The sequence below is a fragment of the Manis pentadactyla genome, chromosome 13, assembly GCF_030020395.1.
Source record: "Manis pentadactyla isolate mManPen7 chromosome 13, mManPen7.hap1, whole genome shotgun sequence".
Taxonomy (NCBI): Eukaryota; Metazoa; Chordata; class Mammalia; order Pholidota; family Manidae; genus Manis; species Manis pentadactyla.
In genome coordinates this window covers 33,038,217-33,065,684 of record NC_080031.1, presented here as the reverse complement: position 1 = coordinate 33,065,684, position 27,468 = coordinate 33,038,217, and the positions used below count along the sequence as shown (strand labels likewise).

Here is a 27,468-nt window from a genome sequence, read left to right as displayed (position 1 = left end):
TTCAAAGACCACTCATATGAAATAGGGAAAGATAAGTTGGCTTCCTTTTCAACTGATCTTTAAATTATTTCATGAGGCAATTCAAAGACTTGGTAACTTAGCCCCCTTTCTGCAATGGAATGAATCTCCTGAAGTCTCTACACTGTAACGCATGATTCTGAAATGACTAGCTGCATATCCTTACAACCATGCCAAATCCCTACTAATACACATGGTTTGGTGTACAGAATGGTTTGAGAGACCTTCACTTCCATTGGCTCCTACAACCGAACAAAACACTCGCCAAGGGGGGCTTATTGAAGGACTGTCCAAACAATTGTCCACACAGCTCCTCCAGTCCCTCTCCTCTTACCTCCCCAAGGATGCCCAGCTGATGTCACTCATGCCAATATGACAAGATCTGAACCGGAAATAAAAGAGGCATGCTTATATGAATAGCAAAAAGAGACTTTGATTAAATCTGTTTTGGTCATGAGTAGATTGCTGGATAAATTGGCAGAAAAGTACATACTTGTATTTTGAATCTTATTTTTCCTTCTTGTCTTCTATAATAATTTTGGAAATATGTGCCTCTATAAATATTCATTGATATAATATAAATTATGCCTAAGATTTCAACAGCTACCTGAAGAAATGATAATTTATACAAGAATCAGGCAGCATCCATTTCATGAGAGAATCGTCTTTCAAGAGCAAAACTGGTCTGATTATTTTATTTCCTAGCAATTAGACAGATGCTTTATATATCGTACCTGTAAAGTCTGTGGGAATGAGTTAAGTCTACATGCATTCAACTTTTTATACAAAATTTAGGGGACTTAACTAATATGTCCTTGTCCGTATATACTATGGCAACCTGATCATTTTAATTTCTTTGGGAGGTCACTATGATTCCTTGGGTTTCAGGAATTCAGTGCTCATAGTGGCTATGTTTCCTCTTGTGCTTGCCAATTGAAAGAACTTTCTCTAAAAGAAGAAACATTTACCCTAAAAAATGTGCCACTTTCTCTACTCTACTGAATTTAACCTAATATTTTCAGTATCAAGCAAATTTGTACAAAGCTGGTCAGTCCAGGAATATGGACAGCGACACAACACAAATGAAACATCAGCTCTCCTTCCAACAAATACCTTTCATTAGGAGAGTAAAGTCAAGGTAAAGAAAATATGAAAAGTGCTTTAAGAAAGTGTAATGTTCTATGAAAATTCAGAGTAGAACTTTCTCACATATGGAAGAAAGAGAAAAGTTTGTGAATGAAGTAACATTTAAACTGGACCTTGAAGAATGAGTAGAATTGTATTAAGTAGAAACAGAGAGGATTAAAAAGTATGACAAAGTAGGGGAACACGTGCAAGTCATATTTGGGAAATAATGTAATCTTTGTTTGGAAGGGTAGGCAGTGGAACTTGTAAGTCATATTTAGGCCTGATGAGGCAGTTCTTGAGTGCTACAATTAGTTTATATTTGCTCTGGTGGATAATGGAAAGTACTAAAGGATTTTATTCAGAAAGAAAATTAAAAACATTTTTTGTCTATGCTCCCGTCTCCCAGCCCCGCAGCTTACTGTGCCCGCCTCTTTGTGAGGAGGTGCAGGGTCCTAAGGGGTGATGTCCGCGCGGGTAGCCTAGCCACGCATGCTCTTCTCTCCAGCCGCCTCCCCCGTTTCCACTACCCGCTTCTTTGGGGGCGGGTCTGCGCGTAGACGTCGCCGCCCATGCTCATCCAGCCTGCCCCCTCCCCGCTGATGCAAGTGCCCGCCTCTTTGAGGTGAGGGGCAGCGCCCTAAGGGGGCGGTGTTGGCGAACAGCCGAGTCGCATTCCCACCTGCTACCTCTCGCGTTTCCACTGCCTGACTCTTTGGGGAAAGGGCACGCTCCTAAGGGAGCGGGGTCTACGCGTAGCCTATCGCGCATGTTCGTTCAACGGCCGACACCGCCCACTTCGCATGCCGGCCATCTTTACTTCTAACAGTGCTAAGCCAGCTACGGCAGAGGAAGCTCCCGGCCTGCGCCTGCCCGACAGTGCCTCCCACTCACCTGCTGTCAAGGCTTTCCCCAGTGACGCTGCCCTCCCTCGCCAAAGCCCTGCGCCGCCTGCAGGTGTCTTCCGACAGCGTCTGCCCGCAGTCGCCTCCTGCCGACTCCAGGAGCCCCCCTCGCCAGGGAGCGGGCGCCGTCTTCCTCACGCAGGCCTGTCGTCGCAGCCGCAGCTCACGGTAAGCGGCCACCCCCAAGGGGCGGGCAGCGACGGGTCGGGGAGGGATCGGGCGGGGAAGGCATTTGCTGCGGGAAGCTGCAGGCTGGGGCGCCTCGCCGCTGGGGCTGTGGCCGGGGTCGGAGCCCAGCCCGCCGTCTGCAGGTGCGCCCTGAGAGGCGGCGGCGGAAGGCGGGGAGCGGGGTCTGCGGTGTGCCGCAGCATGGACGGGCTGCATCTGTGGTGGGCTGTCGCGTCCGCAGCGGCGGGAGGCGGGTGTCCGTGCGCAGGGCGGACCTCCAAGGCTGCCGTCGGCAGGTGCGCACCCAGAGAGCGAGGGCAAGGCGGCGGCTTTGAGAGTGGGAGGGCAGGGCAGCATCCAAGGCTGGTGATGGCGTTGGTTGGGGGTGGTAACTGCTGGTGAGCGTCAGTTGGCGATGGCTGGCGGTGTCGTTTCGTGTCTGTTGGGGGTGGGGGCAACGTCGTAAGGGAACGAAGTGCGCCCGCAACGGACGCCCAGCACGGCCCTCCACGTCGGGTGTCTGGTCGGTGGGCACGCAGGCATAGGCGCTGTGAGGGTGCATCCGCGGGGGTGGGGGGCCTCCTGTGCTCCCATACGGGTCAGCGTGGAAGGCCGGAGGTGTGTCAAGGTCCCTGGGGCTGCGTTGCGCGGCCTGGTCTCCTGGTGCGTGCGTCGCTGTGGTGTCGGCTCCCCTCCATGTGGCTGTGTGTGGTAGCTCTTGCACGTGTGGTGTTGTGTGTGTGTGTTAGAGCACTGTGCGGCCTGGGACAGTGTGTGTCTGCGTGCCTGTGCACGGGAGAGCTTGAGGAAGGCAGCTGGCTCGCCACAACCGCCTAGGAGGAGTCAGGTGGGAGACTTTAGGGCGCGGGCTGCTGGGGAGATTGACCTCAGCAGGAAGGCTGAATAATCACAGATGAGAGCATCCTTCCCACCCCCTTGCACGAGGCAGGTTGCCTGCAAATCACGACTTCCCCTGTGACCCACCCTCCTTGCCTCCAAAAAGAAACCATCTGCTAGTGGACTGTCCCTTTTTAGTGGAGAAGCCCAGTGGGTCAGGTTCACCCCCTTAATGACATTTTTGTTTTCCCTACAAGGTCTCCACAGGGAACAACTTCGTCTTAAAGTCAACTCATGAAAGTTCTACTTGGTCCATGTCTGCATATATCTGCTGCTTTCTACCTCCAGGGTCACATGAGGCAGGTAGGTAATTCCTTTTAGCATCCTTGGCAAGTCACCATTCAGTGTCCTTCCCAGTGCTCATCCCATAATATTACAGAGAGCACAGCTGTTCTCTGAGAAACCTCCATCCTGCTTTCCATGGTGGCTGCACCAACTTATAATTTCCTCCCAGAGCTGCAGGTAGTTTTAACAGTAGTACTAACTTTTATTTTAGTGTGAATACCAACCTTTTTATTTCTTGCATTCCATGAGCATGAGATGCTTTGCATTAACTTGCGTCACCTTCGGTTTCTTGCATCAGTAATCTTAGCATCTTCAGAGTACAGCTCTTTCACCTCCTTGGTTAAACATCCTCCAGATCTCTTACTACTTTGGCTAGAATTGCAAGTGGGATTGTTTTATTACATTCTCTTTCTGCAAATTTGTTTTTTTATATATTTTTGCATATTCATTTTGTATCCTGCAGTTTTACTGAATTCATTGCTTAGTTTTAGTAATTTTTGTTGGACTTGTTAGAGTTTTCTAGTTAGAGTGCCATGCCATCTGCAAATAATGGCAATTTTACTTACCACCACTTTGGGGAGCTTTCTTTTTCTTTGATTTCTTTTTCTTTCTGATTGCTGTGGCAGGGACTTGTAGTACTGTGTTGAAGAAGTGTTGAGAGCAGACATCCTTGTCTTGTTCCTGATTTTATAGGAAACATTTTCTGCTTTTCCCATTGTTATTTTGGCTGTGGGTTAGTCCTGTATTTCCTTAAAATATTGAGTCATGTTCCCTCTCAACCCGCTTTGTTTTTAGAGATATTTATCATGAATTGATGTTGAATTTTGCCAAATGCTTTTTTCTGCATGTTTCAAGATGAACATAGTGGGTTTTTTTGTATCGTTCATGTACAATTACTTGAACAACATGATGGTTACTAGACTCCCCCTGTTATCAAGTCCCCACCACATACCCCATTACAGTCACTGTCCATCAGTGTAGTAAGATGCTATAGAATCATTACTTGTCTTCTCTGTGTATACTGCCTCCCGTGTCCCTCCCCACTACATTCTGTGTGCTAATCATAATGCCCCCTTTACCCCCTTATCCCTCCCTTCCCACCCATCCTTCCCAGTTCCTTTCCCTTTGGTAACTGTTAGTCCATTCTTGGGTTCTGTGAGTGCTGCTGTGTTGCTCCTTCAGTTTTTTTCTTTTTTCTTATGCTCCACAGATGAGTGAAATCATTTGATACTTGTCTTTCTCCACCTGGCTTATTTCACTGAGCATAACACCCTCTAGCTCCATCCATGTTGTTGCAAATTGTAGGATTTGTTTTCTTCTCACGGCTGAATAATATTCCATTGTGTATATGTACCACTTCTTTACCCATTCATCTACTGACGGACACTTAGGTTGCTTCCATTTCTTGGCTATTGTAAATAGTGCTGAGATGAACATAGGGGTGCTTATGTCTTTTTCAAACTAGGCTCCTGCATTCTTAGGGTAAATTCCTAGGAGTGGAATTCCATGGTCAAATGGTATTCCTATTTTGAGTTTTTTGAGGAACCTCCATACTGCTTTTCACAATGATTGAACTAGTTTACATTCCCACCAGCAGTGTAGGAGGGTTCCCCTTTCTCCATATCCTCACCAACATTTGTTGTTTGTCGTTTGGATGTTGGCCATCCTAACTGGTGTGAGGTGATACCTCATTGTGGTTTTAATTTGCATTTCTCTAATGACAAATGATGTGGAGCATCTTTTCATGTGCTTGTTGGCCATCTGAATTTCTTCTTCAGAGACGTATCTGTTCAGCTCCTCTGCCCATTTTTTAATACAATTATATGCTTTTTGTTTGTGAAGGTGTGTGAGCTCTTTATATAATATGGATGTCAACCCCTTATCGGATATGTCATTTATGAATATATTCTCCCATACCATAGTATGTCTTTTTTGTTGTACTAATAGTGTCCTTTGCTGTACAGAAGCTTTTAAGTTTGATACAGTCCCACTTGTTCATTTTTACTTTTGTTTCCCTTGCCCGGGGAGATATGTTCATGAAGAAGTTGCTCATGTTTATGTCCAAGAGATTTTTGCCTATATTTTCTTCTAAGAGTTTTATGGTTTCATGACTTACATTCAGGTATTTGATCCATTTTGAGTTTACTTTTCTATATGGGGTTAGACAATAATCCAGTTTCATTCTCTTACATGTAGCTGTCCAGTGTTGCCAACAACAGCTTTTGAAAAGGCTTTCATTTCCCCATTGTATATCTATGGTTCGTTTATCATATATTAATTGACCATATATGCTTGGGTTTATATCTGGGCTATCTATTCCATTCCTCAGGTCTGTGGGTCTGTTCTTGTGCCAGTACCAAATTTTCTTGTAAGAGTTTTATGGTTTCATGATTTACATTCAGGTCTTTGATCCATTTCTAATCTACTTTTGTGTTTGGGGTTAGACAATGGTCCAGTTTCATTCTCTTACATGTAGCTGTCCAGTTTTGCCAGCACCATCTGTTGAAGAGACTGTCATTTCCCCATTGTATGTCCATGGCTCCTTTACCAAATATTAATTGACCATATATGTTTGGGTTAATGTCTGGAGTCTCTGGTCTGTGGCTCTGCTCTTGTGCCAGTACCAAATTGTCTTTATTACTATGGCTTTCTGGTAGAACTTGAAGTTGGGGAGTGAGATTCCCCCCACTTTATTCTTCTTTCTCAGGATTGCTTTGGCTATTCAGGGTCTTTGGTATTTCCATATGAATTTTTGAACTATTTGTTCCAGTTCGTTGAAGAATGTTGCTGGTATTTGATAGGGATTGCATCAAATCTGTATATTGCTTTGGGCAGGATGGCCATTTTGACTATATTAATTCTTCCTAGCCACGAGCATGGGATGAGTTTCCATTTGTTAGTGTCCCCTTTAGTTTCTCTTAAGAGTGACTTGTAGTTTTCAGGGTATAGGTCTTTCACTTCTTTGGTTAGATTTATTCCTAGGTATTTTATTCTTTTTTGATGCAATTGTGAATGGAGTTGTTTTCCTGATTTCTCTTTCTATTGGTTCATTGTTAGTGTATAGGAAAGCCACAGATTTCTGTGTGTTAATTTTGTATCCTGCAACTTTGCTGTGTTCTGATATCAGTTCTAGTAGTTTTGGAGTGGAGTCTTTAGGGTTTTTTATGTACAATATCATGTCCTCTGCAAATAGTGACAGTTCAACTTCTTCTTTACCAATCTGCATTCCTTGTATTTCTTTGTTTTCTCTAAGTGCCGTGGCTAGTAACTCCAGTACTATGTTAAATAACAGTGGGGAGAGTGGGCATCCCTTTCTAGTTCCCGATCTCAGAGGAAAAGCTTTCAGCTTCTCGTATTTCAGTGTGATGTTGGCTGTGGGTTTATCATATATGGCCTTTATTATGTTCAGGTATTTGCCCTCTATACCCATTTTGGTGAGAGTTTTTATTGTGAATGGATGTTGAATTTTGTCAAATGCTTTTTCAGCATCTATGGAGATGATCATGTGGTTTTTGTCCTTCTTTTTGTTGATGTGGTGGATGATGTTGATGGATTTTCAAATGTTGTACCATCCTTTCATCCCTGGGATGAATCCCACTTGGTCATGGTGTATGATCCTTTTGATATATTTTTGAATTCGGTTTGCTAATATTTTATTGAGTATTTTTGCATCTACATTCATCAGGGATATTGGTATGTAATTTTCAATTTTGGTGGGGTCTTTGCCTGGTTTTGGTATTAGGGTGATGTTGGCTTCATAGAATGAGTTTGGGAGTATTCCCTCCTCTTCTATTTTTTGGAAAACTTTAGGGAGAATGGGTATTATGTCTTCTCTGTGTGTCTGATAAAAATTCTGAGGTAAATCTGTCTGGCCTGGGGGTTTTGTTCTTGGGTAGTTTTTTGATTACCATTTCAATTTCTTTGCTCATAACTGGTTTGTTTAACTTTTGTGTTTCTTCCTTGGTCAGTCTTGAAAGGTCGTATTTGTCTAGGAAGTTGTCCATTTCTTCTAGGTTTTCCAGCTTGTTAGCATATAGGTTTTCATAGTAGTCTTTAATAATTCTTTGTATTTCTGTGGAGTCTTTCGTGATTTTTTCCGTTCTCATTTCTGATTCTGTTGATTTGTGTTGATTCTCTTTTTCTCCTAATAAGTTTGGCTAGAGGCTTATTTATTTTCTTTATTTTCTCAAAGAACCAGCTCTTGGTTTCATTGATTTTTTTCTATTTTATTCTTCTCAATTTTGTTTATTTCTTCTCTGATCTTTATTATGTCCCTCCTTCTGCTGACTTTAGGCCTCATTTGTTCTTCTTTTTCCAGTTTCGATAATTGTGATGTTAGACTATTCATTTGGGATTGTTCTTCCTTCTTCAAGTGTGCCTGGGTCGCTATATACTTTCATCTTAAGACTGCTTTTGCTGCTTCCCACAGAAGTTGGGGCTTTGTGTTGTTGTTGTCATTTGTTTCCATATATTCCTTGATCCCTATTTTAATTTGTTCATTGATCCACTGATTATTTAGGAGCATGTTGTTAAGCCTCCATGTGTTTGTGAGCGTTTTTGTTTTCTTTGTAGAATTTATTTCTAGCTTTATACCTTTGTGGTCTGAAAAGTTGGTTGGTAGGATTTCAATATTTTGGAATTTACTGATGCTCTTTTTGTGAGCTAGTATGTTCCATGTGCACTTGAGAAGAATGTATATCCTGTTGCTTTTGGATGTAGAGTTCTATAGATGTCTATTAGGTCCATCTGTTCTACTGTGTTGTTCAGTGCCTCCGTGTCCTTACTTATTTTCTGCCCAATGGATCTATTCTTTGGGGTTAGTGGCATTTTGAAGTCTCCTAAAATGAATGCATTGCATTCTATTTCCCCCTTTAGTTCTGTTAGTATTTGTTTCACATATGCTGGTGCTCCTCTGTTGGATGCATATGTATTTAGAATGGTCATATCCTCTTGTTGGACTGAGCCCTTTATCATTATGTAATGTCCTTCTTTATCTCTTGTTACTTTCTTTGATTTGAAGTCTATTTTGTCTGATATTAGTACTGCAACCCCTGCTTTCTTCTGTCTGTTGTTTGCCTGAAATATGTTTTTCCATCCCTTGACTTTTAGTCTGTGCATGTCTTTGGGTTTGAGGTGAGTTTCTTGTAAGCAGTATATAGATGGGTCTTGCTTTTTCATCCATTCTATTACTCTGTGTCTTTTGATTGGTGTATTCAGTCCATTTACATTTAGGGTGACTATTGAAAGATATGTACTTATTGCCATTACAGGCTTTAGATTCGTGGTTACCAAAGGTTCAAGGTTAGCCTCTTTAGTATCTTACTGCCTAACTTAGCTCGCTTATTGAGCTGTTATATACACTGTCTGGAGATTCTTTTCTTCTCTCCCTTCTTATTCCTCCTCCTACATTCTTTATATGTTGGTTGTTTTATTCTGTGCTCTTTCGTGTTTCCTTTAACTGATTTTAGTGGGTAGTTGGTTTTATTTTTTGCCTTTAGTTAGTATTTGGTTCTGCTTTCTTTGCTGTGATTTTATTTTCTCTAGTGACATCTGTTTAGTCTTAGGAGTGCTCCCGTCTAGAACAGTTCCTCTAAAATACCCTGTGGAGGTGGTTTTTGGGAGGCAAATTCTCTCAACTTTTGCTTGTCTGGAAATTGTTTAATCCCTCCTTCATATTTAAATGATAATCGTGCTGGATACAGTATCCTTGGTTCAAGGCCCTTCTGTTTCATTACATTAAATATATCATGCCATTCTCTTCTGGCCTGTAAGGTTTCTGTTGAGAAGTCTGATGATAACCTGATGGATTTTCCTTTATAGGTGACCTTTTTCTCTCTAGCTGCCTTTAAAACTCTTTCCTTGTCCTTGATCTTTGCCATTTTAATTATCATGTGTCTTGGTGTTGTCCTCCTTGGGTCCTTTCTGTTGGGAGTTCTGTGTATTTCCATGGTCTGTTCGATTATTTCCTCCCCCAGTTTGGGGAAGTTTTCAGCAATTATTTCTTCAAAGACACTTTCTGTCCCTTTTTCCTCTCTCTTCTTCTGGTACCCCTATAGTACGGATATTGTTCCTTTTGGATTGGTCACACAGTTCTCTTAATATTGTTTCATTCCTGGAGATCCTTTTATCTCTATGTCAGCTTCTATGCGTTCCTGTTCTCTGGTTTCTATTCCATCAATGGCCTCTTGCATCTTATCCATTCTGCTTATAAATCCTTCCAGAGTTTGTTTCACTTCTGTAATCTCCTTCCGGACGTCTGTAATCTCCCTCCGGACTTCATCCCTTAACTCTTGTATATTTCTCTGCATCTCCGTCAGCATGTTTATGATTTTTATTTTTAATTCTTTTTCAGGAAGACTGGTTAGGTCTGTCTCCTTCTCAGGTGTTGACTCTGTTATCTTGGTCTGCCTGAAATTTTGCCTTTTCATGGTGATACCGATAGTTTGCAGAGCTGGCATGAGTGACGGCTGGAAGGACTTACCTTCTTGTTGGTTTGTGGCCCTCCTCTCCTGGGAGAACAGTGACCTCTAGTGGCTTGTGCTGGGCAGCTGCGTTCAGACAGGGCTTCTGCTTCCTGCCGGAGTGCTATGGAGTTTATCTCCGCTGTTGCTGTGGGTGTGGCCTGCCTAGGGCTGCTGCTCCGATATGGTGGAGCCGCGTTTGAGGGGGCGCGGCCGGGAGGCTATTTATCTCTGTGAGGGGCCTCCGTGCTCCCTGCTACCCAGGGGCAGAGTTTCCCAGATTCCCTGCCTCTGGTCTAAGTGTCCCAGGGTGCTTCTGTCTGGTGGTGGGGTCCCTGTTCCTTTAAGACTTACAAAAAGCCCTCGCCTTTCTTTGTCCCCAGGGTGCCGTCCTCAGGGACCCACTCACAGGTCTTACTGTCCTGTTTCCCTAGTGTCCAAGGCTCCCCTCATGCACTGTGTCTGCACTCTGGTGCGGATGGCTGGGGCTGGGTGTTTAGCAGTCCTGGGCCCCCTCTCCCTCCCCGCTCCAACTCCTCTCCTCCTGCCTGGAGCTGGGGTGTGGGGTGCTCAAGTCCCACTGGGCTGGGGCTTGTATCTTACCCCCTTCACGAGGCGCTAGGTTCTCATGGGTGTGGATGTGGTCTGGATGGTTGTCATGTGTCTTCTGTTCTCTCTTCTAGGAAGAGTTGTCTTTGTTATATTTTCATAAATATATATGGTTTTGGGAGATTTCCGCTGCTCTACCCACGCTGCCATCTTGGCTCCACCCCCCATTGTGTACTATTTTTAAGCTTATCATAGTTTGTGTCTTCGAATGATCAGCTGAAAAAGTACAAATTGGGCATGATGACATATACAGTAGAGGAATAATGGCTTCTGACTTTTTGTGTAAACTGCATAATTTCCTCATGTATAATAACTGTGACCATGAGTATTTTCTGTTTGCATTAACCTTTTATTATTTACTAATAATTACTGCAGGTACACCCTTTCCCTGTTTCTTTCCTTTCAGTGCAGTCGGTACAGCTTCTGTGGTGATGGCAGTGTTCTTATGTGAACATACCTTGTCCTCTGATGTATTCTTGCTGGGCTATTTCTCTTGTGCAATCAGAAGAGTATGAAAAGTATTAGCTCTTTATATTATATTCTCAATTATATTTTCGGTCTAACCTGATTTCTTAGGTGCATTATATATTCCTTTTGAATTGTAAGCACAGGGGAACAGATCAATTTTTATGTTTACCCACATCATTAGCTATAAGGAATTCTATCAACATGTAAGTTACACTAAATTGGGGAGCTTAACAGCATTTTAGCTTTGAATAATTCTGTGTGATCTCTTAGTATCATGTCTGGCACACAACATAGCAACATCTACCATCACTTGCAGTATAGTCAACCACTTTTAATTCTTTGATTTTGTCATTGCTATCACCTGGGAAATGATGTTTGAGTACTTTTTAGACATTTTCTGCTCAGAAAATACCATGACAAAACATTGAATCTCTTCATGGTCATACCTTCTGTTCTCATAGTTGTAATGTGTATATTTGAGTTAGAGATTTTTATTTTGTTCCATTACTGCTGAAATACACAAATATTCTTGGAATAATGTGAGCCAGTCACACTGAGGCATTTTCTATTTTGTTTCTACAGCAGTCTCTTAAATGTGTTCAACCATGAAGTGAAATAGACACCATAGTATCCGAATCTACATACATTTATGATGCACATGCATTATCTACTCAAAATGAAAACTGTAACATAGTTGTTTAGAAATTATGTATCTTCCTGGGTTATTTATTTCTCAGTGTAATAAATACTACCTTAAGAAACAAAACAGTAGAACTAGGTGAGAATCAAAATTAATAGTAATTTCTAGTAGCTTAGAAATACTATGTGTTAAAATATAAAAAGTTACTTAATACATATTTTTTTTTTAATTTTAAGGTATTATTGATACACACTCTTATGAAGGTTTCACGTGAAAAAAACAATGTGGTTACTACATTTACCCATATTATCAAGCTCCCACCCATACCCCAATGCAGTCACTGTCCATCAGTGTAGTAAGATGCCACAGATTCACTGTTTGCCTTCTCTGTGCTACACTGTTTTCCCCATGACCCCCCACACCATGTGTACTAAACATAATACTCCTCAATCCCTTTCTCCCTGCCTCCTAGCCCGCCCTCCCACTCCCCTCCCCTTTGGTAACCACTAGTCTCTTCTTAGAATCTGAGTATGCTGCTGTTTTGTTCCTTTAGTTTTGCTTCATTGTTATACTCCACAGATGAGGGAAATCATCTGGCACTTGTCTTTCTCCACCTGGCTTATTTCACTGAGCATACTGTCCTCCAGCTCCATCCATGTTATTGCAAATGGTAGGATTTGGTTTTTCTTATGACTGAGTAGTATTCCATTGTGTATATGTAGTGCATCTTCTTTATCCATTCATCTACTGATGGACACTTAGGTTGCTTCCATTTCTTGGCTATTGTAAAAAGTGCTGTGATAAACATAGGGGTGCGTATATCTCTTTGAATCTGAAAAGTTGTATTCGTTGGGTAAATTCCAAGGAGTGGGATTCCTGGGTCAAATGGTATTTCTATTTTTAGTTTTTTGAGGAACCTCCATACTGCTTTCCACAATGGTTGAACTAATTTACATTCCCACCAGCAGTGTAGGAGGGTTACCCTTTCTCCGCATCCTTGCCAGCATTTATTGTTTTTAGTCTTTTCGATGCTGGCCATCCTTATTGGTGTGAGGTGATATCTAATTGTGGTTTTAATTTGCATTTCCCTGATGATTAGTGATGTGGAGCATCTTTTCATGTGTCTGTTGGCCATCTGAATTTCTTCTTTGGAGAATTGTCTCTTCATGTCCTCTGCCCACTTTTTAATTGGGTTCTTTTCTTTTTTGGTGTTGAGGCGTGTGAGTTCTTTATATATTTTGGATGTTAACCCCTTGTCAGATATGTCATTTACAAATATATTCTCCCATACTGTAGGATGTCTTTTTGCTCTGTTAATGGTGTCCTTTGCCGTACAGAAACTTTTTAGTTTGATGTAGTCCCATGAGTTCGTTTTTGCTTTTGTTTCCCTTGCTCGAGGAGATGCATTCAGGAAAAAGTTGCTCATGCTTATATTCAAGAGATCTTTGCCTATGTTGTCTTCTAAGAATTTTATGGTTTCATGACTTAATTCAGGTCTTTGATCCATTTTGAGTGTACTTTTGTGTATGGGGTTAAACAATAATCCAGTTTCATTCTCTTGCATGTAGCTGTCGAGTTTTGCCCACACCAGTTGTTGAAGGGGCTGTCCTTTCCCCATTGTATGTCCATGGCTCCTTTATCATGTATTAATTGGCCATATATGGTTGGGTTTATATCTGGGCTCTCTAGTTTGTTCCATTGGTCTATGGGTCTATTATTGTACCAGTACAAAATTGTTTTGATTACTGTGGCTTTGTAGTAGAGCTTGAAGTCCAGGAGTGTAATCCCCCATGCTTTAGTCTTCCTTCTCAGTATTGTTTTAGCTATTCAGGGTCTTTTGTGGTTCCATATGAATTTAAGAATGATTTGCTCTAGTTTGTTGATGAATGCTATTGGCATTTTGACGGGGATTGCATTGAATTTGTAGATTGCTTTAGGCAGGATGGTCTCATTTTGACAATGTTAATTCTTCCTATCCATGAGCACAAGATGTACTTGCATTTATTGCTATCTTCCTTAATTTCTTTTGAGTGTCTTGTAGTTTTCAGAGTATACGTCTTTCATTTCCTTGGTTAGGTTTATTCCTAGGTATTTTATTCTTTTTGATTGAATGGGTTTGTTTTCCTGATTTCTCTTTCTGTTAGCTCATCTTTAGTGTACAGGAATGCAACAGATTTCTGTGTATTAATTTTGTATCCTACAACTTTGCTGAATTCACATATTATATCTAGTAGTTCTGGAGTGCATTCTTTAGGGTTTTCTATGTACAATGTCCTGTCATCTGCAAGTAGGAACAGTTTAACTTCTTCCTTACCAGTCTGGATGCCTTTTATTTCTTTGTTTTGCCTGATTCCATGGCTAGGACCTCCAGAACTATGTTGAATAATAGTGGGGAGAGTGGGCATCCTTGTCTTGTGCCTGATTTTAAAGGAAAAGCTTTCAGCTTCTCACTGTTAAGTATGATGTTGGCTGTGGGTTTGTCATGTATGGCCTTTATTATGTAGAGGTACTTGCCCTCTATACACATTTTGTTGAGAGATTTTATCATGAATGGATGTTGAATTTTGTTGAATACTTTTTCAGCATCTATGGAGATGATGATGTGGTTTTTGTTCATCATTTTGTTAATGTGAATGATGTTGTTGGATTTTTGAATGTTATATCATGCTTGCATCCCTGGAATAAATCTTACTTGGTCATGATGGATGATCTTTTGATGTATTTTTGAATTCGGTTTGCTAATATTTTGTTGAGTATTTTTGCACCCATATTCATCAGGGTTATTGGTCTGTAATTTTCTTTTTTTGTCGTGTCTTTGCCTGATTTTGCCATTAGAGTGATGCTGGCCTCGTAGAATGAGTTTGGGAGTCCCTCCTCTTCTACTTTTTGGAAAACTTTAAGGAGGGTGAGTATTAGGTCTTCACTAAATGTTTGGTAAAATTCAGCAGTGAATCCATCTGGTTCAGGAGGTTTGTTCTTAGGTAGTTTTTTGATTACCAATTCGATTTTGTTGCTGATACTTGGTCCTTTCAGATTTTCTGTTTCTTCCTGGGCCAGCCTTGGAAGGTTGTATTTTTCTAGAAAGTTGTCCGTTTCTTCTAGGTTATCCTGTGATTTTTTGTTTCTCATTTCTGATTCTGTTTATGTGTGTAGACCCTCTTTTTTTCTTGTTAAGTCTAGCTAGGGGTTTATCTATTTTGTTTATTTTCTCAAAGAACCAGCTCCTGCTTTCAATTAATTTTTCTGTTTCATTCTTCTCGATTTTATTTACTTCTGCTCTAATCTTTATTATGTCCATCCTTTTGTTCACTTTGGGCCTCATGAGTTTAGACTGTTCATATGGGTTTGTTCCTTCCTGAGGTAGGCCTGTATTGCAATATATTTCCCACTTAGCACGGCCTTTGCTGCATCCAACAGATTTTTGCGGTGCTGAATTATTGTTCTCATTGGTCTCCATATGTTGCTTGATCTTCTTTTTTATTTGGTCATTGATCCATTGATTATTTAGGGACATGTTATTAAGCCTTCGTGTGTTTGTGGGCTTTTTCATTTTCTTTGTGTAGTTCATTTCTAGTTTCATACCTTTGTCATCTGAGAAGCTGGTTGGTACAATTTCAATCTTTTTGAATTTACTGAGGCTCTTTTTGTGGCCTAGTATATGGTCTAATCTTGAAATGTTCCATGTGCACTTGAGAAGAATGTGTATCCTGCTGCTTTTGGGTGTAGAGTTCTGTAGATGTCTGTTAGGTCCATCTGTTCTCATGTGTTGTTCAGTGCCTCTGTGTCCTTAGTTATTTTGTCTGGTTGATCTGTCCTTTGGAGTGAGTGGTATGTTGAAGTCTCTCAAAAATGAATGCATTGCATTCAATTTTCCCCTTTAATTCTGTATTTGTTTCACACATGTAGGTGATCCTGTATTGGGAGCATAGATATTTATAATAGTTATATCCTCTTTTTGGGCTGACCCCTTTATCATTATGTAATATCCTTTGTCCACCTATCCCTTCTCCTGTGCAGCAAGCTCCATGTAAGCCCCACCCCTTCAGCAGCCCTCTCACTTCTAGGAAGCCTCTCAGACTGCCCGCCTTTCCATTGTCCCAGAGCAGACGGATGTGGATCCCTGTCCTCCACAAATGGCTGGAATCTCAGTGTCTCCAAATATTACACCTGTCTTAGCTTTCCAACCCCACTAATCTCCAGAGCACCATGCAGTGTAGGTTTGTGCTCCCAAAGCAGATCTCCAGGGCTGGGTGTTCAGCAGTCCTAGGCTTCCACCCCCTCCCTGCTCCATTTCTCTTCCTGCTGGTGAGCTGGGGTGATTTTAGGGCTTGGGTCACACTGAATCAAGGCTTTGGTACATTACCCTGTTTCATGAGGTCTGCTTTGTTCTCCAGATGCATGCACTCTGGTGCAGCTTTCTTTCCTGTTGCTCTTTTAGGATTAGTTATGTGTCGTTTTGAGAGTTCTCTTGTCTCACCTCTCATGCCACCATCTTGAATTGTGTGCTTGCTCAATAAAAGGTTCTTAATGATTTGGGGTTCACTGTGCTGTGGTGTGGGGGTGGAAGTGTCAGTCTTGTTCCACACAGTGCTGAGGAGAGGGAGGGTTTGGTGGTAGCATCCAGATGGGAGGCAGGGAGGGTACAGGACATTGGCACCTTGAGCAGCAGCTGTTTAGGAGGTAGCACTTTTGTCTGTATTGAAGGCAGATGTTTGGGCTGCAGTATAACTGCCCACAGAGGGGATCCACTGGAGTGTAGTTGGTGTACCTTTCCTATAGGGAAGAGAATACAGAGAAGTTCACTGAGATGCCACTGGAATTCGGAGCAGAAGGCTTTGGTTTCCTTGGTTCAAAGGAGTCGAGTTCAGGACCCAGCAGGACTGGCAGGGTGGGCCTTTATGGATGCCCTTCTGTCCCTGGATGCTGGCCTCCAGCCTGGGCTCCTCCTTTGAGACTCTGTCCAGGCATCAGAATCTGCCCTACCTTTCCTAGGCAGCCCCTTGTCCTGGCTCTAGACTCCCTTTCCTCTGGTATTGAACTTGTCTTCCCTGCCCTCAAATGGCAGCAAGGGAAGTCATAACAAGGTCTGACTGCGACTGCAGCCCAAGCCTTGTGCAGGGCCTGTCCATGACTGTGCTGCAGGGATGAGCTGCAGGCCGCTAGTGCAAGGGAAGTGGGGCACCTCCAGATGGGTGACAGGCTGTGGAGGCAGCCACTTCCAAGGACCTCTTGGTATAGAAAGAGAATGATAATGCTCACAGCCTCTAAATGCCCACCTGCTCAGCCCCTGAGAGTTGGGGTTCCCTGAATGTGGCCATGTAGCCCTCAGATAGATGTTGGGAGAGTAATGGCCTCTGGGTCCCCTGGCCTGCTCAGTGAAAGGAGTCTGCACATGAGGAATCTCAGACATGCCTCCTGGGTGAGCCAGGACCACTGCTATCCCTGGCCCCAGGATCTGAGTAGGGCAGTTCTCTGTCGGTTTAGGGGTAAAGCCACTGTAAGTAATGAGTGCTGCCCTGAAAGGGGGGCAGGGCAGTGAGAAGGGAGGAGCCAGGCCTCGAGGTTCCAGTCCAGCTCTGCCTCCTCCAGGCCTTATGACCTAGGGCAAGGCATTTGTCCTGTCTGTGTGTCAAGGCTGTCTTGGTAAACCGGGGTCGGTTTTAGTACCTACATGTGTAGTTACTTGGAGGATCGAAACTGGGAAATATGTACATTTCTAAGGCCAGCATCTGTCCCATGAGGGAGAACTCAGTAAAAATTGTCACTATTAACTGAATTCCCAGGTGACAATTGTATATTTGGGCTGCCCCCCATTTTCACAGACAATGATGTGAGGAGAGAATATTTACTACCTGGAAAAACCAGTCATTGTCATCCAGGCAGTACTGAGGGGGCATCGCCATGCTCCCGCCCACTCCTGACTCCTAAGTCTCAGTGGGTGGGGGGGGGGGGACCCAGCACAGCCCCAGGGTGGGGGGCTCAGAGGAGAGGGATGATACCTGGGAGACCAGAGCCTGGCTGGCCTACCTCCGTGTAGTCCTTTTTAGCTCAGTTTTGAAGAGCTGGGTAATGCTCTAGATAAGGAAGTTTCCTGACACCCATGAGTCCACAGTGCAAGGGACTACATGGTTGCCATGCCCAGGGCCAGCTGGGGGGCTCATGAGCACCATGCCTCCATGTCTTGGGCGTCTTCCTTGGCAGATGCCTAGACAGGACTCTCTGACCATCAGTCCCTGAGTAAAATGGACAGGGGCAAAAAGCAAAGGCCCCTAGTGCAGAGGGAGCATCCCTATGCCCGGCTTACCATGTTCCTGCGCTGACAGCACATCAGTGGGCCCTGCGTGCAGCTGTGGGCGAAGTCACCCAAGGTGTCCTGTTTGCCCTGAAAAGCAGACGTGGCTGTCAGGAAGCCTGCAGCTTGGTTGCTGCCTCCAGAGGAGGGGAGAGAGTCCCATCTGGCTCTTTGCTAGACCCACTGGGTGCAGCCCTAGCTCTTCCTTGGGGGCGGGATTCTTTTAGACCCCTCCACACACCCCGTCAACCCTCCTCTCAGTGGGCCTTAGGGGCCCTGCAGCCAGCTCTGGCTCTCAGTCTGCTGAAGGGACTTCTGCCCAGGTTGTGCCATGTGGGCCTGTGTCTGTGGGGCATGAGGCGGCTGCCCCCGTCCTCCCTCAGTCCCGCCCAGCATCTCAGCTTCTCCCTAGGGCCCTTCTCACCTCTATAGCTCTTACCCTGTCTGGGCACCCACAACATGACACAATCACTGTGGGGCATATCCGGTCACCCAACTGTGGGTCCTAGGAGGACAAAACAGTGTCTGCTTCCTGGCAGGGCAGCTCCTGGGGCAGTGATATGGTATCTGTTGCCCTGCACCAGTCATGTACTGGCCACTCAGCAAATGTTTGCTGGGAGAACTCAAGGACAAAGGAGTAGTGCCCTGTACCTTAGGGGAGAGTCCTCCAGGGGAAAAACCAGCAAGCTCCTTTTAGTTTGCGATATGGCTGTTCCCCAAAAGGACAAGAAACTCTACCATGTCCCTTTTATTCCCTGAGGCAACACTCCTTAGAGAAACCTGGTGCTGGGGCTCTGTAACTTGAAGCAGGGCTGTCAGGGATGTGAGCATTTGCAAGCACAGGGCTGTGTTCACTTGACACTGGCAAATTGGTCTCCCCAGGCTGCACTGCACCCAAGCAGGGTATAGCCCTGGGCAGGGAGGCCTGTCTCCCACTAATCCCAGACACTCGTTCCCTGCCTCGGGATGCTGTGCCCCAGCTATGGGCCCTGGTTGGGGCCCCATGGCAGGTGAACCATGCCTGCTTTGCTGGTCCATGGGCTCTGTGCTCACCTGGACTGGGCCTCCCTCACCTGGGCTGGGCCTCCCTCACAGCCTAGTGCCAGGTAAGATGCCCTCCACCCTCCCCAGCCCTGCTGCCCCTAATGGTCAGCCCTAGCCTAGCCCCTGTCTCAGCCGGGATTCAGGGATGAACACCTGTGAAATGGAGCCCAACATACATCAGAGCCCAGAGTGGGGACCAGGTCCTGAAACCTGATGAGCTTTTTTCCAAAAACTCACCTGAGACCTAGAGAAGAGCCTCCTACAACAGTCCTTTGGGGACTGATCAAAAGCCCCTTTGTTTCGGGGGCATCATACCAGGGCTGAAACAGGCCCCCAGGTTGTTTATTCCATGACAGAGAAAACCCTTAGGCTTTGATGGGAGCACGATAAGAGTGTCATCTGGGTGACATTGTGTGAATCCCACCTCCTCTAGGGGGCCCACCCTGCCCCTCTGTCACCCTCTTCTGTCAGCTCTCTCTGCCCAGGTGCTGAGAGCTGGAGGGTGGGAAGAAATATCCCTAGGCTGCAGGAGGCCTCTGGGAAGGTCAGTGTGCCCATCAGGATCTGACACCATGACAACCAAACAGGACTTTGTCTGGTTTCGGTGGTGGCTTTTGGAAAATAGAAGGATAAAGAGATAAACAGTCAGGAAGGGGTGTGGAGGGCTCTGACTTAGCCATGCAGAAAGGGGGGGGACCCTACGTTGCAGCAGAGGGCCCCCCCGAACAGGGCTTTGAATGTCAGTCTGAGTGCCCACCGCCTGTGGGCCTGTGCCCCGTTTGCTCCACCTGCCTGAGCAGAGTTCACACCTCCCTGGGGGTCCACGGGGAGACAGCCAGGCTCAGGCGGCTGCTCCCGGTAGAGACGTCCCACTCAGGGTGTTCACCGACAGCCCTCACGTCGTATGAACCCAGGAGTCACTCCCCCTTCCCTTCCTGCTCTCCCCTCCGCTCGCCAGCTCATGAGCCCCCATCCCCAGTGCCCCACCCTTGGGGAAGGCCACACCACAGCCTGGCTTGCTGCCCTCGCGGCCCCCTTCACCCACCTGGGACCTGCTGGCTTCTTGCTAGAGCCGCCCTCTCCCACCTCTTCTAGGTCCTCCCTCTCCCAGAGCCCCACACACGTCCTTCTGGGGCCGGCTGACCAGTGCCTTTGCACCCGCCCCGCCCCGGGCCAGCCTCTGGCCTTTGCTGTTGCTCTGTTTAGGCACCCCAGGGACCAACAGCAGTGCAGACATGACCTGGAGCTGCTGTGGCAGGAATGCAGCCGCTCTATTTCTGTCCCGTGCGCAGCACAGGTCCCTGCACAACCTGGCCCAGAGTACTGACTGGGAAGGAATGACAAGTCTCTAGGGATGGACAGAGGCCGCATTAGGTTTGAAAGGCACAGCTGCCCCAGAGGACAGGAATCCTGGGGCACCTGCTTCTCCCTTTGCGGCCAGTTTTGCCCCTTCAGGATCCCTTTTCCCCTCCACAGTAGAGATCTCTCCCCAGACTTTGTCCACCTGAGTCCCGCAGAGCACTGGCTCCTGTGAGGCAGCCCCGTCTCAGAGCCTGGGTCACTTCTCCCCAGTGGCCATGGCATCTCATAGGCCACTTCCTTGAGGCAAGCCTGAGGTGTAGAGCCCCTCAGCATCCGGCTGTGTGGGCCCAGGGATTGGGGGGCAGCATCTGTACCTAAGCATTTGGTCAGGTGATGAACTTAGAACAGGGTCCTGGGGCAGGCAGGTGCCAGGGTACCTGAGAGGGTGCTGGAGAACTTGGGCACAAGGCTGTGTGGGTAGGGCTCCCTCACCTTCTTGCAGCACCAGATGCATAAGATCAGCAACAGTAGCACAAAGAGTGTTGGGACAAGGCACGGTATCAGGTAAGGGCTGACAGGTGTTGGGACAGCCTCAGGCACTGTTGGCTCCGTGGGCTCCTCCTGAGTGGTGGCAGGCTCCGTGGGTGGCTCCTGAGTGGTGGCAGGCTCCGTGGGCTCCTCCTCAGTGGTGGCAGGCTCTGTGGTTGGCTCCTGAGTGGTGGCAGGCTCTGTGGTTGGCTCCTGAGTGGTGGCAGGCTCCGTGGGCTCCTCCTGAGTGGTGGCAGTCTCTGTGGTTGGCTCCTGAGTGGTGGCAGGCTCTGTGGTTGGCTCCTGAGTGGTGGCAGGCTCCGTGGGCTCCTCCTCAGTGGTGGAAGGCTCTGTGGTTGGCTCCTGAGTGGTGGCAGGCTCTGTGGTTGGCTCCTGAGTGGTGGTAGGCTCCGTGGTTGGCTCCTGAGTGGTGGCAGGCTCCGTGGTTGGCTCCTGAGTGGTGGCAGGCTCTGTGGGCTCCTCCTCTGGAGGCTTATCCTGCAAAAGCATATCAGGCAGAGACCTGAGGAGGTTTGGGTGGCCTCTTCCAGGGCACCCCCTACAGGCCATTACACACTGGACCTCCCCTTCTGTCCAAGCACCATGTCCTCAGGTGGCTCCATGTTGAGATGCCACACCTGGACGGGGAGGGTGGGGTTGGTACCCAGGGAGGCCCACTGAAGTCCTGGGCCACAGACCCTGCACAGAGGCTCTACCCCAGAGCCCTGTCAGGGAGTCCAGAATCCTCTCTGCTGGGCCACAGGCAGGCCCACTGCACACCTGGGCTGACAGCGCAGGGGCCTGGTGAGGAGCACAGAAGTTAAGGCAAACAGATGGCTGTGGAAGGGGCTGCTGGGGGACAGAGTGAATGGGGGTGGCAGGAACAGCAGCAGGGCCACTGGTCCATCTCCCCATAGCACCACCCATCCCACACCCTTCCACAAAGCTCACTGGGCTCATTCCCTCTGCGCCTCACGTTCCACATCTGTAGGAGCCAATGAGCAGGTCCCTGTGAGGTTTAGAGTGTTCATAGCAAGTCCCAGGCCCATAAGGAATGGGGCAACTGAGTTGATTCTCATAGCCAACAACAAGTGCACTGCCCCTGTGCACCCAGCTGCTGCAAGCCATGCCCCCGACACCAAGTGAAATGCTTCAGACGTGGGAGAGGGACACGAGGGGAGAGATTCAGTGCCCTGGAAACAGGGCAGTTGAAAGGAGAGGCCAGGACAGGGTTGAGGGAGAAGAAACTGCGCTGGGCCTGCAGCCACAGGCAGCTCCTAAGTTCTACTCTGAATGTGCCTGTAGAAGGGCAGCTGCCACCAGTTGGGACACCTGGTGGGCAAATGGGTCAGTTCAGTTTCAGTCTGCTGATCCGTGAGTGGACATCCAGGGACAAGTATAAACAGACACGCACAGCAGCATCAGCACTGTTGATAGTCTCAGAAGCTGGTACTGGCCACAACGGTGGTGGTGGTAGACCCAGGTGTCCCTCCTCCCTGGCACACTTCTTCTGCCACCTGATGCTCTCAGTTGCCCACATCATGCTGCCCTGGGCTAGACATCTGGATGATGTGGAGCTATGAAAAGCAGTCATCTGAAGAGCAGAGGTCCTGCAGGGCCTGGACAGCTGGCTGCACCCGAGATGATCTCGTGGAGACACTCCCAGGGTACTTCCCAAGCCTGAGCAGGGGCACAGCTCCCTGGTGAAGGGCTAAGGGCCTGGAGCTGGCTCTAAGATGCCTCTCAGCTGCCTGTCTGCCCACACTACATCCTGGGCCTGCCTGGGACATTGTTTTCATCTGTTGCCTCTGAGACCCTCTCTCCCTCCAGTACAGGGACTCTAATATGCATGGAGGCGTCCCCACCCCGGTACTCACACAATTCAGGCCTATGACTTTAAGGCTTCCATTGACAAAGGTGATGCCCTTGTCCAGGCTATACTGGATCTCGACCATCCTAAAGCACAGAAATGGCAGATGGTGACTGCTCGCCCGGAGAGACACAGTTCTTGCACCTACTCCACTTGTACTGCATTGCTGTCCTCAATGTAATAACTGAACATCAGGCATGTGGTCTGCCGAGAGCAGATGGCATGGGACAGGAGAGCTCTCCCCAAGCGAGATGAGGTCAACTTCTGCAATGAAGGCTGACTAGGCCGTGAGGAGCCCTGCATGGGCAGATGCCGTGGTGGCTATGGGCTATGTGACCAGGCTGGCTGCTTGGTGTCACCATCCAAACTCTTCCATATGACTATGTTGGCTTAGCTCTGAGAACACTGCCTGGACCATAGGTACCATCCTTGGGGCCCATCATCTCCTGCATCCTGCCCTCCTTGGTAGAGCCTGGGAGACAGGGCATCACTGAGCCCATCGGGACCACAGGCACAGGTTGGTACAGAGGATGTCCTGAGCCCTCCCAGAACAGGCAAGTGCAGCTCCAGCAGAGGTGGCATCCCGCATGCTGGACACATCGTGGTGCATAAATCTAACCATGTGGCTGCCCACCCGGGGTACTTACTCTCCTTCCTTCTTAAATATATGGGCAGGGCAAATTATGAACTCCGAGTTCACCTCGATGGGTTCTTTTTCTAGGAGAAAACCAGAGAGAATCATGTGAGTGGACATGTCCCCACAGCCATGTCTCCCCTCCTGTCTGCCTTTGGCAAGCAGAGCTGCATCTCTGACAGACATCAGCCTCCGGGGATGGATTACTTCCTGGTATTTCTGTTATTTTGCAGGAAGGCGGGAGGTGACACTCAGGACACTTGAGGTTCCATAACTAGTAGCTGCAGCATCGTCTCACCGCTGAGCACCATTTACATCCTGATCTGTGACCACTGGTCAGGGCTGTTCCCTACAGATGGTTCATTTCCATGAGGACCAGCTTTGGCCCTGACTCGGTTGTCAGACTAGCTATGACCTTTCAAACTATGTTACTCTTTTCCTGGCAGAGACTCAGGAGAACTGGGGCTGCCTCTGCTCCCCTCCAGCAGACACTTGGATTTGGGTCCTTGTCTCTCAAGGGAAGTGAGAGCCCAGGAAAGGCAGGGGGATGGCAGCTCTGAGAGCAGACCCCACCGCACACCTAGCTGGGGCTCAGGGAAGGCTGCTTCCAGGTGCATGGTGGTGCTGGGGATGGATTACTTCCTGGTATGCGTGGCAGGTGTCCAGGCTACCAACCTTCCCTCCTTCTACTTGTCCATGTGGCCTCTACCCTACAGGGGCCACAGTGAACGGTCAGCAAGGGCTTTGAAGGTTTGGCTCCCTGAGGGCCAGTAAGCCTGCTGTGGGGCTGCTGTCACTGGATGCACCAAGGGGGCCACTTACCCACGACACCAGTGTCCCCTGTGATTCGACAGATGATGTCATCTTTCTTATCACTTAAACCCGGCCCATAAAAATCAGCAGTGAAGGGGTCTGCAAAGGGAACATGCAAAGGTCTGTGTGAGGAAGGGCTCAGTGCTGTCTTCCCTCAGATCTCAATTATGGCAGGCCACCCCAAGAACAGAATTCCCAAGGGACCCCTATGAGGAAGCAGCTGTATTTGAACTAACGTCTGTATAACCCTCAGGGCCAGCTGTCCACCTGGTGCCACTGAGGGTCTCCTCTCAGGAGCCTGGGCTGGGCCTTGAGCCCTCGAGGGGCCCCTCCTCACTGCCCATGACCCATGGAACCCATTAAAGGCACCCAGCCTCATCCTGTACATGGGGCAAAGCCCACCATGCGTTTCTGACCTGAAAGACCTAAAGGGGGCAGGCCCAGCCTTATAAATGAGAGCGGAGTCAGACACCCAGACTCTGCCTCAGGCCTACGTGAGGACCCTCGCCCGGTGTGTCCCCTGTGGAACTTCCACCGGGGCACCTGTTCCCTCCTCCCCAGGTTTCTCTGTGTCTGTGGCAGACTGGAGACCTGAGAAGCAAGGCCAGATTGGAGTGAGGCCCTCAAGGGGCCCAGGACCCTGCACTGGAGAAGCCCAAATGGGAGGACATGTCCCATCTTAGTGGTAGTTCCAGAAGTCTGCAGCTGACTGCTCTTCCCCCTGACTCTTCCTGACCCTTTGTGGACCGCATCAACTTAGCTAAGATTCACAATACTTCCTTCAGCCAGGGTGGAAGACACTGCTATGCGAAGGTGCAGTTTGGGGCTCTAGCCCTTCCCCAGGGTGTTCGGACCCAAGTGACTCCTGGTCCCTGAGCAGACACCAGAGGATACAGAAAGGACAACTAGTGGCCCAGCCCCAGGGAGTGAGCCAGGATACTATGCAGGCGTTTCCGCTGCAAAATCAAGGGCCTTAGACTCCACCACTCCCTCTCAGCCCAGGCCTGGCCAGTTTCAACCCGATGCCTGATTGCCCAAGGTTAGTTAACTCAAGGAACAATTCCTCAGGTGCCCATGCAACCTTGGACTGGGCAGACCTAATTCTTCCTGCTTTGGGGCTTCCTCACCCAGCCGTCAGATCAAAGTGAAGCTTGCAAATTCTCTGCAAGGCAGAGATATAAACTAATGAGTCATATTAGTATGGACAGGGAAGGGAAGGTTCAGCTGCCTGCACGTGGAGTGATCAGGCTCTGCGTGAGAAACAAAAACAAGTATGTCTTTGCCACCACAGCCGGGAGTCAGAAGGAACCACAAGCCAATTGCTTCAACTCGTGTGTTCATCTAAAAGGACATTTCCCTCTAACAGACCATCTACTCCGTGCCATTCTGTACACTTTCTCACTTAAACCTACAAACACCTGTGAGCTAGGCATTACTACCCCAACATTACAGAGACGGACTATGGGGTCAGGATGGGGCAGGTAGCTTACACCCAACTCCTGGCAGGCATAGGGCCAGGATCTGATCTCAAGTGCCCAATCCATGACCACATAGGATGCCACCTCTGCTCTACACCCATCTGCATAGCTATCATGCAGCTCCTCTGGGGACAAGCCTCTGTGACACTCTGGCCTCTGGTCTTCAGCTCACGGGGCTGTGAGTCCTGAGCTTGAGAGGCCCGAGAGAGGATCTGGCCAGCCTCAGCCTCATGGGGAAGGTTGGAGGGCTTTTATAATACATTCTGGTTTTTTAAAGACTAATTACACTATACTTACTGTCTTACACTTAATGTCTTTTGCAATACATGTGTGTCAAATCATTATGTGGTATACCTCAGTTTATCCAGAGCTGCATGTCGATTATGTCTTAATAGTATTGGGGAAAAAGTCATTACACACACACACACACACCCCCCACAACCCTTGACATATACCCTGCAAACTAACACATGTTAATATACACCCAAAGCACACCCATTTGCCCTACAAACTTCCATGCAAGTACCCCTCCTATCTACACCACACACATAGACTGCACAGTCCACTCATACCACCCCACATGCAGCCCACACCACATACATGCTTGCAGACCATATGCTCATACCACACATGGGAGCATCCCCGCACTAGCCCTAATAACACCCATATACCACCCCAACACAACACACTTGCACACTTCAACACAAACTTGCCCTGCAAACGTAGACGTAACACATACTCATACACCTTCAAAACACACACACACACACACACCCTCTTCTGTCTAGAACAGTGGCTCCAGCCCTTACCTCCCACACAGTACGTGTAAGCCTCCTCACCCGTAATCTCATTACAGGCATTCAGCACGAGCTGGAAGAGAGAGGGATGGCAGGTTCAGGGATAGTGATTGGCAGGGGCATGGATTAAAGACACCCCTTTCCCCTGCTCAGTTTAGGTGCACACTCACTGGGAAAACAATGTCCTGCAGGGATGCATAGCCTTTGGTTCCGTATACTTGGTTCTTCCTCTCCACGATACTATCCAGCTGCAAGGGAGAGAAGATTTCATGGGCCCACAGCCAGGGAATGGTGACTCAGAGGTGGCCATTCCAGGGGACAGTCTCTTGCCTCATGCCATGTTAGGCACCAAGGGCCAGACCCTGGCATCTGCCAGCAGCCCACCCTCAGAAAATGGAAAGTTCTTCCACCGTAACCTCTGTTGTGTGTGTTTTACATAACGCTTTTATTTTTTCTGCAGGACCGTCTGCTGTGCAGACACTTGGGGTGGGTTACAGGCCCATCTTCTGGGCAACCCTGTGAAAGCCACCTTTGAGACCTTTTGCCAGCTAGACTCACAGATGGCACCTGGTTACTTGTTCAGAATTACCTGGTCTTTAGAATAATCTTTCATTCCGACGAGGTATATCTTGGCCCCATAATTCCGAGCCGCCTTAGCCTAAGAGAAAGAAGACCTTGAGTATAAAATACCCAAACACCAAACACAGGGAGCACAGTGCTGGTAGGACAGACTGGACTCACTTCATTTTTAGTCTCCTGAAGGGCCGTTGGTGACAGCTTCCCAGCTGACAAAGCAACAACCAGGCTGATGATGTTGTAATCTGCAGGAGGAAGAGTGGCCACGCTGGTTGAAGGACCGGGGGTCAGCCGCCACAGGCTGCCAGGGTCCCGGCACTGCTCCCCACACTCACCCTCCTGAGGAGCAGATGCCCAGACCCGAACATCTGCCATCCACATCCCTGGAAGGCTGTGTAGCTTATTCCTGGGACAAGAAGGGGCCCTAGCCCAGGACCCACTTTGCAAATGAGGAGACTGAGCCCAGCTCAGGGTTCTTCCTACAGAACTGTCACTTCTACCAGATGATACAATCTTTGCCCTGAAAGGCAACTCCAGCAATTTCACTGGACGAGCATA

The 27,468-nt window shown here is 47.5% G+C and overlaps 2 protein-coding genes across 2 annotated transcripts in view; one reads left to right on the top strand and one right to left on the bottom strand.

Moving 5' to 3' along the window:
• Positions 1-1,946: 1,946 nt before the first annotated feature.
• The window catches only part of LOC130678866 (uncharacterized), a 52,296-nt gene continuing 26,774 nt past the window's right edge, over positions 1,947-27,468 (top strand). Inside the window, exons 1-3 of the mRNA XM_057490438.1 lie at positions 1,947-2,216; positions 2,360-2,512; positions 3,311-3,416. Of these exons, the coding sequence (XP_057346421.1) occupies positions 1,947-2,216; positions 2,360-2,512; positions 3,311-3,416 (529 nt within the window). The remainder of the gene's footprint in view (positions 2,217-2,359; positions 2,513-3,310; positions 3,417-27,468) is intronic.
• On the bottom strand, positions 15,336-27,315 carry LOC118921059 (anthrax toxin receptor-like). The gene is made up of 11 exons (XM_057490891.1): positions 27,076-27,315; positions 26,924-26,992; positions 26,505-26,582; positions 26,347-26,407; positions 24,069-24,158; positions 23,260-23,329; positions 22,620-22,698; positions 20,707-21,240; positions 18,308-18,373; positions 17,881-17,958; positions 15,336-16,349 (listed from the first exon to the last, which is right to left on the bottom strand). Exons 1-11 carry the CDS (start codon positions 27,289-27,291, stop codon positions 16,146-16,148), a joined length of 1,545 nt encoding a protein of 514 aa, XP_057346874.1. The 5' UTR covers positions 27,292-27,315; the 3' UTR covers positions 15,336-16,145.

Bases quoted from the DNA above. Each gene is read 5' to 3' on its own strand.
- LOC118921059 (XM_057490891.1), bottom strand. From the start codon at position 27,291: ATGTGGATGGCAGATGTTCGGGTCTGGGCATCTGCTCCTCAGGAGGGT. The intron at 23,330-24,068 runs GTAAGTGGCCCC...GTTTTCTCCTAG, and splicing joins AGGGGACACTGGTGTCGTGG to AAAAAGAACCCATCGAGGTG. The intron at 21,241-22,619 runs GTGAGTACCGGG...ATGCTTTTGCAG, and splicing joins AAGTCATAGGCCTGAATTGT to GATAAGCCTCCAGAGGAGGA.